General features: G+C 37.7%; 1 protein-coding gene across 1 annotated transcript in view; it reads left to right on the top strand.

Moving 5' to 3' along the window:
* The window catches only part of cacna2d4a (calcium channel, voltage-dependent, alpha 2/delta subunit 4a), a 72049-nt gene that overhangs the window by 45608 nt on the left and 12216 nt on the right, over positions 1-14225 (top strand). Inside the window, exon 29 of the mRNA XM_017302840.1 lies at positions 11997-12058. Coding sequence (XP_017158329.1) covers positions 11997-12058 — 62 coding nt within the window. The remainder of the gene's footprint in view (positions 1-11996; positions 12059-14225) is intronic.

Genomic DNA, 14225 nt, shown 5'->3' on the forward strand with positions numbered 1-14225 from the left:
CCTTACCTGAATTAGTGAAACCAGAAATTTTGCTCTCTATGTGAACAAATTTGGCTCACTATTTGGCAAGAAACCAGTAGATTTTCTCATTCTCAGCCTTAATTAATGCCTAATAATCAGTTATTACTGATTTAAAAGGTGTTTAAAGACTAATAACACTTCTATAAAGGGAGCCTTATTGTAAAGGTGTAGACATCTCATTATAAATGTTTTCTGTCTAAGCATATTTCACTGCTGCCACCAACTGTTTTGGAGGGGAACTGCTTGTTCTGGCTTTGTGGTCACCTCCCTGTGGGAACGATCAATCATTAGCTAGGGCTGACCTCGCCTGGGAAAAACTCGCCTCTTGTTCTACGCTTTGCTTCATTCACAGGGTCTGGACCCTCAGCTGGTGAAAATTATTTTCTGAAGGCATTGACTTGACGTTTTACATTTTGTAAAGAGAGAAGTGCCGAGCTGAACGGGATGGCCGACACGGACGGAATGACTTTGTTCACTTCCTGTGCTGCTTTGCTAAAGCTACAGGCAGACTACAATTCTGAAAATCAACGTCATCATTCACAACTTCTGTCTGTTCACTGATTGGCCTGATTAAAATTCAACTGGAGAAATCGAGCTCAATGGGAGAAATTCCAGGCGGAGAACTAAAGGAAAATCAGAATTACGCATATGAAATTGCGTAGTAAGTCGATGGCCTGGCTAGTGGTGGCCAAGTGATTGGTTATTACCTCCCAGTGGTGTAAAATACCTTTTGCCAGTCAGAAGAAATCTGTAAGGGTAAAGTTACTTTTTTTTACTTCGTTGTATGGTATTCAAACTTAAATATTTTTTAAATACCGAATTTGATTTGTCAGTGAATCTTCAAGATGTGTTTTCAGTGTGATTTAAGTTTTTGTCTTGTTTTGTGACGCAGCTCTAATTTTACCAAACACACATATGGGGAAAAGGTGAGCTGTGGAAGAGATTCTGTTCATAACGGCTCGTGCAATTTTTTGTTTGTTTACACACAACCATATAATTACTTGGCTGCTTCCTAACATGCAGTGAATCATAGCCGACACACACACACACATACACATTATGTTGTTAATGAGCATGTGAATCATTTGGCACACTTGGCAGTGGGAAAATGAAAGAATACTGATTCCCCAAGGAAATCAAACCAGAGGAAAATTAGAAAATATTAGTAACTATTAACTTAACATCCTTTTTGCATAGAGAATAACTCGTGCCCGGATGAGAAAAAGATGGATTTAAATTGACGCTCAACAATACTTCAGTTTCAAAGATTTTTTTAGATGCTTCAGTCCCCACATTTGGCTTTATTGTGTATTTCCTCTAATAATCAGAAGGTCAAACTGGACAATCAGTCTCAAATATATACATTCACAACTAATAATGATGTTTATTTGGGTGACCCCAACAACTAGCACCTCTACCAAATTCTCTTCATAGCCACCAGAAAGCTGTTGACCTTATTCTGTCTGGATATTTGACCTTTCTTTTTGGGGGAAATGGAAGTTCTTTTAAGTTGATTCACTTCCTGGTACCGACGTTCAGGCATAGACCACAAATTTCTGAACAGCTTTGAGCTAATGGCTTTGGGGAGGCCGTTTCTCGTCCTAATCAAGTTTCTTTAATCTGAGGCAGACTGTTGGGCTCCAATGGTAAAATCTTTAGCTCAATTTCTTGTAGCTATTAAATATTTAAAGTGAGTACTTTGGTAGAGCCAGGAACTAAACAATTTCCTGTTACTGCGATACTAATACAAAAATTAACAGAATGTGGTTTTAAAAATAAAGGATTTGCGTCTCTTTTGTGCTGTCCGTGGTCCTGAACCATGACACGGAGAGAATTGTGTTTAATGGTGGGAGATTAAACTCTAATGATACGAATAACGACGGTAGTTACAAATTCAAGAGCACTTATAACAGCTACTCATTCCACTTTAAATATTTCACAAAAGAGTTAATAAATAGTTTTGCTCTCATCTAGCTTCATTTCATGCAATTAGCTTATCTCATTGTAGTGGATCTGCTATTGATTTATTTTTTTTTCTTCAGTCCTCTCTATCAACTGTACACTTCAAGTTTCGTTTATGTATTTTATAGCGGTTTTGCTTCAGCACTGTATCTCTGACACAGTGCTGTCATGACACAGTCATTTCATCGTCTCAAATTACTGCTGGTCCCTGTTTTTGCTTATCAGGATATCTAAAGGTTGTGAAGCCCGCGTTTTTCTGCTGACGCATCCCGGTTTGCATTTAAATAAGGTCATCTCCAGAAGTGACCAGTTGGGCCCTCTGGGTTTCTGTGATCTTGCGTTGCCTCTTTTTCTAGACTGCGACCTTGTGCTCGTCTGCCGGGCTTGGGAAATCCAGCTCCCAAGCAGAGTTCAAAGGAAGAGGATAATCTCAGATTTACATTAATCGGTTGGCCATAAAATCCAAATCCAAATGAGTCGAAGATTGCATTTATTTCTGCTGTGAATGTGGGAGAGAAAAAAAAAAGCCAACGCTCCCATCTATTAGTGGTCATTTATCCAGTATCTGAGCTGTCTAGATAATCATGTGTTTTAATTTTAAATGCATGAATCTGGGCCTTTCTCAGGTTGGGTAAATCTGTAGCCTGGTTCACTGGGCAGCACAAATAGACACTCGCATAAACACAGTCTGGTCATTTCTCTGCTTTCTTGTCCTGTTCTTTCTCTCGAGATCTTGGCCAGTAGAAATCTGTTTTAGCAGCCAGTAGCTTATGCCAGTAAGACACTCTGTTCATTGGTTTCTATGCAAGATGATTCGCTGGATGTCCCCATTTTTGTTATATTACTGAACTGCTGTCGATTATTTACTTTTAAATCTCAGTATTACGTATCTCTGTGCACGTATGTGTTTATTAAAAACTAATTAGCAGATTATGTGGTATTTCAGGTTGTCAGTCAGTGATGACATTTAGTCATTTAGAGCTGCAATAAATTAAAATGTCATATACAGTCAAACTTGGCTGATTTGGACATGATGGTAATTAGGGAGATTTATGATGCCCTCGAAAAAAGTATTCAGATCCGTCGAACTTTTCAACTTTTTTTTTACTCCTCACTAATATTTCGCTTTTTCAAGTTTTCCCGGCTTTCTGTAGCCTTTCAGTTTGCAGCAGATGAAATGACAGCTGTCTGTGATGTAACCTGAAAGCAATCCGAGTAATGAGTGGACGGAACAAGAAAACTCTTTCATGTGAGCCTGTCTTCATTATTATTAAGCTCCTGCTTTGACTTCTAAGACACAAAATGGACGTCGTTTTTTGTGTCAAATTGAATTATTGAAGTAAACATCACTGCTTTGTTCTGTGGTTGCACTGTTACAACCGTGGGCATAATAAAGCAGCTGGGAGAACATGAAAAATATGTCTATGTTCGGGTTTGGAGCTTTGCAAGATATATCCGGTCAAGAAGTATGACTTTGGGGGGGGGGAAGATAAGTATTCAAGCTATGCCTGATAAAAGCTGAGCTAAGCAATATGTAAATTTTTCTTGGCTATTGGCAAACAGCGCTTCTGGCACAGAAATCATCTGGAAGTGCCAGAGACCTCCTGCCAAAGCAGCCTTTAAAGCCAGCTCTGCTCCATCGCTGATGCAGGAACTATGTGATGGAAAAACATTTGTGCCAATCATCTAAAGCAAAAGAGCTTATTTTTAACTTTTCTAATTGCCGTCCATTGTATTACCCAACATTTCGGGGTATTGGTTTATTTCTCTCCTTGATTAAATCCCCACAGTCCTCGCCTGCCGTTGCCAACAATATTGATGGTGTATAAATTTGCAAACATTCTGCTGCCTTTGTTAAAGGAGAGTCACCTCCTCTTTGTTTTTCTCTCTCTTCAGAAAAGCTTCTCTCCCTTTATCGCTATCTCTTTACTCAACTATACACCTACTTTGCTCTGTAATTTGCTCTGCTATTGGATGTCAGTGAAGATGAATTGACCCAAGGCATCGTATTAACACAAAGTCTGGCCAGACACACTTGTATCAACTACCGTAGGTTCCTGTGTAGGGAAGTGGCTCAGAGTCATCTATCTTTTTACAAACAAACACACAAAAGGATTTTATATACGAGTGCTCCAACCTAAGAGTTGCTTGAACCACTCATCACTTTTGTCACTTTTTCATGACTTGCCATCATGGTGAGTGAACAGCTCTATATTCAAAATGGCCAACAATGGTTTCTTAAGTGAAGATACATATACATCTATGTTTAAATACTTTTATCCCCTTTTATCCAAATTATGTTGCATAGCTCAAATTATTCGATGGACAAATTCATGGATTAGAATGAGACTTAACTCCTTGAATGTAGTCCACCTTTAATCGATTCCTCAGCCTCCGGCTACAATTTCCTTTAATTGCCAAGTGGATTCAAGCTACTCTCTGTTCATTGGTTTACACTTTAGGTTTATTGCTGCAGAGGTTTTATTCAAAAATGCATTGCTGTGGTCTAATCTCTGAGGAATGAGGGCACCATCCCAATCCTGGGCACAATTAAGTGTTGATGGATAGACTTACAGTATGTTTGGATAGAAAAACACACAGTAGTTCATCCAAAATCTGTAGGTTGTTCAAAATTAGATCAAGATAAGAGCCATCACGTAAAGCAAGAAGCTTCATCACAAATTTAAAAGATACACAATGACTGGCAAATTCTTTCTCCTTTTACATTATTAAAGATTCAGTCAGTCATTGGATTTCTCACCAAATCGTTCCAAAATGTCCTAAACTAAAATCCTGTTGGCTCTTTGAAAAATAATTCTGATATATATAGATTACCGTCTTCCTTGACTGAGAATAAAGGAAGCATACCACATTCTAAATTCATGTTTTTATCCCTCACACAGACGCACAGAAACAAGTTTTTTTTTTTTTTTTTTCTTCGTCTCTCCACTATGAATGATTTAGTGAGTGCGCCTCCAACAGGGCCACTCAAGAGGGCTTGGAAACTAGGTTAACTTGAGGTAGACTCCGCCGACTTAAAAGGTCCACACATAGACTGAATGTCAACAGCATTTATTTCCATTTATAAGAAACAGGCCATCGTTTTAACTCGTTCGGCGCTGCTCCTGCGCCATTACACTTCTCCTCGCCACAGATTCATCCGTAACACGACTTTTGGATTCAACAAGGAAAAGTAGCACCCCTGATACATGATGATTTTATTCTGGAAATCTTGAGTTCAGTGCAGTCCATTCTGTGGAAAGATTACAGTCTGCACTTTCGTTTCATGACTACGGCATGCCTGTGCCTGGGCACGTGTCTCGGTTTGCATCCTTGATGTCCGAAAAGATAAAGTGAGAGACTTGTCTATGAAGAAGAGGAGAGCACGGTGAGACGGAGGAAGACAAGGGAGGGAGGTTGAGTCATCATCATTTTTGTCCAATCCCCTCTCGCTCCTGCCTGTTGCTTTGGTAACATGATGTCAGTGCAGCCTCTGTCAACTCCTCCGAGGTTCGTGAGCATTTTGCACAACGTGTGTGGTCCTGTGCAACTTTGAGGTTGAAAGGTTGCGTTTAATTGTTTGTTTGAGGTCAAATAATTAAAAGGCGAGTCTGTCTGTGCTTAGCATGTACATGTTCTGCTCCTTTTCCACATAATGGTCGCACATTTTCAAAGAAACATGAATTTGACGTAGTAGATATTTTATCTTATGCATGTTTTTGTGTTTCTACTACGAGCTTTGGTGTATTTTATTGGTGTTTTATGAGCTACAGCAGCACAGACGAGTATGTATGTAACCGTGTTAAAATATATTTTTTCATGAATTAAAATCAAAAACGTGTGGCCCCCTAGACTGAAATATTTGAAGATTTACTTGTTCTAAGCTTGATTGACGTTTAGAGCCACTTTACCGCATTATGCTTTGTTCTAAACACCTCTGTTGTTACGAAACCATATTGTTTTTGCCTTCACAAAATGTCCCATTTTTCCATGGTAACCTGCGGTAATTGCTGGAGCATTATCACTTCAAGTCGCTAAAAACTTGCATAACCTTTAGAAACCTTGAAGAAGAAGGTACAAAGGTTTAATTGTACTCAGGAGTAGAGAAGACACACTGCTCTGAACTGCTTCTTCCATCTTCTTATTATGATGACATTTGCCGCTACAAACTGTAATTACGTGTTTTTGAGCCAGACAGACAAAAACGGAGCACAAATGGCATTTGTAACCCAGAAAGCTTATCATCCGCGCACGTTTGTTTCAATCCGACCGTCTTGTTGACAGTTTTGATGTGTTGGATTGTGTGTGTACCGCAGAGCAAACAGAGAGGAGTGAGACATTGTAGGAGAAGACACAATGACATCTGTTGAGATAAACAGTAATCTTCTTGCCCACAGTCACTTCAAACAGAACACACACTTTTTTTTAGGATTTCAAGCGAGGCTAAAAGGCTTTTCAAAGCATCTTTTAGAAAGTCTTTTTTTTCTGTCTTAAAACAGGCATAGAGCTTAGGTAAAAGTGGAATTCTTATACTAAGACAGTGTTCTTAAATCTCAGAAGTAAGTAAAGTCTTTACTAGTTTAGTGTGGTCGTTTTTTTCTACCATAGCTTTTTTTCTTCTTCTTAAAATGATGCATTAATGATCCAAAACATAAAGGTGAAGTTATCCACCTATGATATTGTTGAAAAGCAGTTTACTGTTGGGAAAATTTTTCCCTGCTTATTGTTTTAGCAGACAAAGTTATGCACAACCAGAACATAGAGGTTATTTCATTATAATTGTAATTATATGGCATTTATTGCCGCATGATTCAGTTCAGTAAACTCAAAATTAGGACTTTTTGTCCTATTTTATATGAAAGAAAGAAACCATTTTCTTCTTGCTTTTGTTAATTTTTGAGGTTTTTAATCATTCTAAAAGCGTTATATATTAAAATGATTTAAAAAACATTATCAAGATAACATTTTTAAGTTGTTACTGTAGCAAGACGAACTTTATCTCAAGCTAGTTTTTCTGAACAAGAATCTTCATTAAACATATTTTGTTTTGTCTTTTTCAGTTTTTTGTTCTTTTTCACTTTTTTCAGTTGAAATTTACTTGGAGGGATATTCAAAATGATTTAGAGATCATTTTATGAAATAAAACAATGTTTTAGCTAATTTATTATAGTTCTGCAATTACCTGTGTTTATGCGTTTTATTACAGATGCTAGAAAAGCTGCATGACTTTTTCCACTTGATGTATTTACTCTGTGGATACATCAAAGTAAAAGAGGTCATCTCATTTAAACGAAAGTCATCTTACCCATCAGACATTAGTCTAACGTTTCTAACATTTAGTCTGCATTTTTTTAGTCTGCATGCAAAACAAAGACAAAAATCAAAACATGACAAATTGGTGTTTTACTGTGATGGAAACATTACCAATAAAGCCCAACATTGAATATGAATAAAAAGCATCCAAATCACAACATCCGTCAAATTAATTTATCTCTTTGCTTTTTATCAGTTTCATCCGTCTTGATTCCTTCATCTATTTGACCTGACTAATCCATCAGTTAATGCTGTGATTACAATATCAGTGCTGCGTTGACCTTCCTGCAGATAATTGCTTTCAGTATCATTTTCTCTTTACCTCCATCTTTGCTGTACAGTGCCTTTCACTCGTTTTATGTCGCAGCCTCAAACTGGAATTGGATACAGCAGAATTAGAACGTCGAAGTGAAAGATGAAATGATTTTCAAATTATTGCACAACAACCAAGTGAAAAGCTTGGGCTCCATTTGGATATAGCCCCTCTGACATTTCCTCCTTTTGAGAGATGTCTCTATCATTGTTCCACATCTAACCTCAGTTTCACAGAAGGATCTAGGTCTGAACTTTGGCTAGGCCAATCTAAAACGTGTCATTGTAGCTCTGGGTAAGAGTCTGGGTAAATTTGTTCACAGGTTCTTCCACATCAGATGTGAATCTCTGCCGCTTTACGAGTAGGAACACTTTTGTGTCAACCTCACACATCCACCCTAAATACATACTCGTGTTTGGTGTGTGGGATATGTGAATGCACTGACCTCCACCTCAGTGTGTTGATTTTCTGTGTTGGTTTCTATATATTTAATCTGTATTCAGGGCTATACGACAGCACCCGCTCCATACACCAGTCATTTGACACAAATTGACCTTCTGTGCAACCTCAGCACCACACACACACACACACACACACACACAAACGTGTTTAATGAAGTCGAAAGATGTGTGAACATGAAGTAGCACTCGTTTTTGGCTTCCATGCTGCACAGATCCCCCCGAATGCGGATGCTGGGTTAATGTTGGAGGATCAGTGTGTAGGATGAAATGCCAGCTGCAGATTGAAAGAACCTTCGTATCCCTTACTCCATTCTTCACTGTCGAGCTTATAAAGAAAAAAAATCTAGTGCCATCTAAAAATACCCAACTCTGTTTTGCAGAAAACAGAGTTGGGTTGGTTTACAGTTACGATGGTGAGTCAGTCTAATGACGAGGACTTTGGCTTTTACACTGAATCGGTTTTATGATTATTAATTATATAATATGATCTAATATGTGGAGGAAAAAGGGTCCATCCCTTCCCAGCTCCAGGCTACTGAGTGGTTATATTGTAAAAGATGATGCAGCTAAACGGATGACAAATCCAGTGAAAAGTGATTCAGTTATTGAAGACGTTGAAAACTGATTCAAATTCAACAGAATTTTCTCTTACAACAAGCAAATTTCATGAGTTTTTGAATTGTGATTTCTTTAAAGATCCTGGTCTCTAGAAACAGTTGGGGTTTTTTCTGACTGATTGTATTTATAATGCATTGGCAGCACAAGTATCCACATTTTTGGTGGCAAATTTCTCCTGAAGAAAAATACAGCAAAGGTCAACCTTTAATTGTCTAGTCTTAATAAAACCATTGTTTTTCCTTTTAGCACATTGTTCAATATTTAGACGCCTTTGTTTCTCCAGTCACTATCTCACAAGTAAAATAGCCAATTAACTCCAGCTCTGGTCTCCAAAGATTTGTATATCTTTTTTTATTAGCTCATTCTCTATTAAAAATATTCTCAGTTGTGATTGGCAGCTCTCGCTAATTGTGCCTCAGAGTTGGGAGTACACAAAATATGCTTGCAAGCGCACCCATTTTCACACCTGAAAGCAATGTTAACACACTTATATTCACCAGAAAGAGCTTTAAACTCTTAAACTTTAACTGCAGCGCGGACACACTCATGCTAGGTGATCAGAGCGTTGGCTTTAATTAGATTTGACCATCAGCCTCTAACTCAAAGGAGGAAAGACGGCAGATTACTGCTGCCCTCTTTAATGGCCTTTTGAACAATTAATCTGAGATTACAGTGGAGGGGGATGACTTCAGGGTCAACATCACCATGGAGGTGGACGGATACAAAAAAAAAGTCTTACTCTTTCATTTTCTGCATTGGTGACAAAAACAGACCAAATGTGAACCTTTTGCTTTTAATGACTTGTGAATTTTTTATCCCAATAGGCATAAAACGTCTAGCCCTTCAGGAAAAGCTAAACAGATAAACAACCTCAGACAAAACAACCCCCCAATCAAACACCGTTTCCTGTTCACGACTGATTATAGGCGGATTAAAGCCGTGATTTTCTGAAGATTGAAGAAAAGGAGGACACAGAGGGGAGAAACCAGGAAAAGATGAGCCAAACTACACATCTTACGATAGAACCTGTTGCCTCGTTTCTCAAATGAGATCTGCATGTGGCTCTACTAAGACAAATCTAAAACTCATCACCTAGTGGCATTAAAAAGAAATAATAATTTAAAGTGATGTTTTCAGGGGAAATCTTCTTCCTACAGCTTTTAATTTAAATGCTTGGTTGGCTATAAATGAATCGTGAGTAATGCCTGAAAAAAGGTTTGGTTTTGAAAGGTTGTACTAATGCTGCAAGAGAAAGCACAAAAGGGAAAAAGCCTTTGGTGCCTTTTTTTAGTATGTTCGTCTTTTAACATATTGTACTTTAGAGACGTCTTCATACATTAAAAACCTCTTAGTATTTTTTTCTTCCAAGAAAGCCATTAGCCTTCCTTGAGTTTTGTCATTTGTTACTCATGTCGTCATTTTCTACGTTGTACCAGACTGTGGTTTGTGGAGTCAAGTCAACTATAACTCTTACATTCCTCATATTTGGCCTTTGCAGAATAGTGAGATTACATATCATCTAGAAAAATAACACACGGTCCCCGCTGTAGTAAGTCAGTGTTGTGGGGAGGCTTTTCTTCAACAGGGACAGGGAAGCTTGTATGAGTTAAGAACTAGCATGGAGTTAAAAACTAGGCTATGACGGACCTGTCAAAATAAAAGCACATCCATGTTTTGGAATGGCCCGGTTAAAGTCCAGACCTTAATTTGTTTGAAAACGGACGTTTACATACACGCCTCTTCTTCCAGTCTGACTGAAGCTGAGCTATTTTGCATGAGGAAATGGACAGTTTTTGTCTCCGGATACAAAAAGCTGGTCGAGACATTGAAGTTTGTGATTGCAATGTGACAACATGTGCAAAAGTTCAGGAGATTTGAATGTTTTTGCATGGCACAGAAGACGCCAATGTCTAACAAAAACCGAGAAAGTTTCTGATAAAGTCAACCTTGATGACAAAGAAAGCTTCTTGTAAGCAAAGAATGAAGCCATTAGAGATAGTTTAAAATGTCTCCAAAGTAATGCACGTACTAGGTTAAACGATGCTCTCAAAAGGGATTTTGCAGATTACTGTATATACCTTAATGTCCTAAAAGTGTTGAATCGGTGTTACTAAGCTTGTGGGATGTGTACAGTAAATTTCCGACAGTATATGTCTGTAAGGGGACGTAGATGTGAGCTGTGTGTATTGTAATCAGCGGAGAGGCTTTTAAGTGGCTACCCAGGGCACACTGGGAGGAAAACGCTGAGTCTCTGATGCTAATACAAAGAGTCATATCTTTTCACGCAGCGTTGTGTGTATTTTCCTGTGTATGTGCGTGGGTGGTATATACAATATGTGTCTACTGGGAACTTATGCAATTACAGCTTCTTCTTCTTCTTCATTTTTTTTTTTTTTCCTTATTACCAGACTGACTGAAATGCTGACAGACATACAACCCTAAGCTGACATAAGCAATCGCTTCGCCCTTGTGTGTATATTCCTGCGCGTGCGTGGGACATGTGTTCAAACGGACACTAATTCTCTGCGTTTTATGACTGAGAGGGCTGCGTAGTGGAGGCGTTGGATACACACATGCACTCAAAACACATTCTGGCTAAGAATAGGATTTTTTTTATTTATTTTTTTTAAACAGCGCTGCGGAGGCTGTGAAGGCCAGCGACTGTAAAAAGGATTTTCATAAGTTGAGTTCTGACTTCAGGGCTGATCTCCGCTAAAAGACATCTTCTACTCATCCAACCTGAGAGCTGGGGCATTAATAATGCTATTAATGTTCTCTTAAGTGCCCGACTAAAAACTTTAATTTTGCTTTTTCTGCGTGCCAAGTAATAGCAGGTGTTATCTAACCTAACAGTACATATTGAATATACTTTTATCTTTTTTAGGGTCTGGGTATGTAAAGGGTTGAGTCTTCTAAGCATCATTCTGTTTTCTGAAATGCAAGCCATAAATGTCCAAAATCCTTCTTACATTTATTAATATATACATTTCATCATTAGTCTTAGGCTTTGTCACACAGAATCAAAAAGGGCTGTTTGACAGTTTTTTGTTTTTTTTTGGTTTTGCATAGAATCGTTGTGTCCTGTATTCATCGCCAACTACTTTACTCACAATTTTGATCTCACGTATGCGTCGTGTGAGTTTAATTCCATGTCAACCTTATCAACCTCTTAAATATTTTTCTTGCTTTATTAGTAAATTAATGCTGCCGCTGCCTATGTTAATGTCCATCTGTGAAGAGTTGCTTCTGTAATTATGCAAAACTGATCTGTGTTGTTTTTTTTTGTTTGTTTTTTTTTATCTCGACAGCTGTTGGGGTTCAGATGACTCTGGAGATGCTTGAATCCAAATTCAGGACCATCGCTGCACAGGTAAGACTATTCAGATGGTGCTCTGTCAGTAATATTTTGGATGTGGCATCAATCAGATCGAATATAGCATTTTATGCTAAGGCCTTCAACTCATCCACCATTCCAGTACATAATGCCCATAATGTTAGTCATATTTTAGATTTACCTGATTATTTTAAGTTTAGACATACAGGCATCCCTTCTTCATGAAGCCTGTTGCTCATTGTATCTTCTTTTCAGATATTTTAGCAATTAGAAAGCACAAGACTAGTATATTTTATGTCCTTTATTGAGGTGAAAACTAGTTGCGTTTGTTTATTCTAGTGAGTTTTAGAAGGTATTTTTTGAAAGTTTTCATATTTTAACGATATTACAGGCATTTCTTTGTATTTTTAAAAAAATTATTATTCAATATTGAAATGTATAAAGACACACTTGCCAAAAAGTATAACTTGTTCATTCAGAACAGTAGATTTGAACATCTCTATAGTTGTTTATTTTTTGTTTGTTTTGTTTTATTTTCTCAAAACTTATATTTTGAAGGACTTATGCTAATATGGATTATTAAGATTTTAGGAGCCATTCTTGGCAAAACCAAATTTTTACAAGAAATTCTTGTCAGGTTTGATGCAGTTTCCATTTCCTTCCCCTATACCTCTATAAACCAGCTGAAGAAAGAGTTCTATTTACTCATTTTATTATTTAAAAAAAGCATCATCACTCTTTGTACAAATATCATTTAAAGTGTAGAGTTTTTAAACTGAATTTAAGCAGACCAGTTTGAAAGAATGACCATCAGTATTTGAAAGGAATGAAGCAATTTTTAGACCCTGCTCTGTTGTCAAATTAAACATTTAAATGTTAACTTTATTGCTTTATTTCCGGTGGTAATTAAATTTTTCCCCTCGTAGAATATTGAAGGTAAAGTTTATTGTGCTGGCTTTAATGGCAACTTTTTATTGTAACGTTGATTGCTTTTATTGAAGAGTGTTTGTGCAATACAAACATAGTTAAATTCCAACCCCCCGTTTTGTTGCTTCAAAAAATAAACGTAACTTTGAGGTCGACTCTATTTGAAATTGTCAGGCAGGTTCAATTAAAGTGATTCTACAAGTCAGGCCAAACTGTGGCTAGAAGAATAAGGAAAAATAAATCATATCAGTTAATTATGGTAAAGAATGTGGGGAAAAAATGAATACATTTATGTTTAATATGAGACTTAATGTATAATTTAGTCCCCAAGAAGTTCCAGATGTTGATTATTGTTTTGGTATCCTGGTTTAAAACAATGTTTTTCAGTTAGATCAATAATCCTCCAGTAAAAAGTCCACTAAGTCTATGATATACAAGTCCATTATTATTTTTGCTTATTAAAAGATCCAATCAAATAATTTACTAGTCCATTAAAATAGTAATTTCTGCCTCATTAGTTGATAATTAAAACATGTAGATCTAGTTTAGCCTAATGCAGTGCTTCATCTCACTGCTTTCGCCGATAAATAAGTGCTCACCACGGCTATTGGAGCATACGTACAGATTAGATTCCATCATGGAAACTGTTTAGTGCGATGCACGCTCCGCTGGGAGTCGCAGAAATAGCCGTAAGTGAAAGATGTGAGCAACCTTCCACACCTCCAGGAGAACCGGGAGAACTTACCTAATTTGCCGTAACGCTTTTTGCAGTAGCAGGTGCTTGATGGTTTGCTCCCTCTCCTCTGCTCCCGCGGCTGTAAATGACAGCAGTTAAAAGGCCATTTAGAGCTTCTGGCTGGCCATTAGGTGATGGATAGCTCCTGCGGCGAGGCTCTGTGTGTGGGGATGTTTGTGTTTGTGTGTCGGGGTACGAGCGTGTTTCTGTTTGCATACATCGGTGTGTACTAGAGACGTGTGTCTGTTCGTGTTAATATGTGTCAGATTAACAGGGAGCATATGCTCTACCGTCTGTGCCAAAGTATCTATTACGTCCATCTTCACACACATTTTGTGATGCAATGTAGTGTTCTTGTTTTTTACTCGGTTTGTCTGATGAACGAAAAAATGTATCACAATTCTTCATAATTTTTTCCCCTTTTTCTTCCACATTTTCCTCAATTTTCCTCTTTTAATCAGTTTCCTTCATATATTCGTTTTCACCCTTTTCCTCTCTTCCATCCTCTCATCCTCCCTCTGCCAGCTTACGTAATCATCT

This window comes from Poecilia reticulata, linkage group LG23 (assembly GCF_000633615.1).
Source record: "Poecilia reticulata strain Guanapo linkage group LG23, Guppy_female_1.0+MT, whole genome shotgun sequence".
NCBI classification, from domain to species: domain Eukaryota; kingdom Metazoa; phylum Chordata; class Actinopteri; order Cyprinodontiformes; family Poeciliidae; genus Poecilia; species Poecilia reticulata.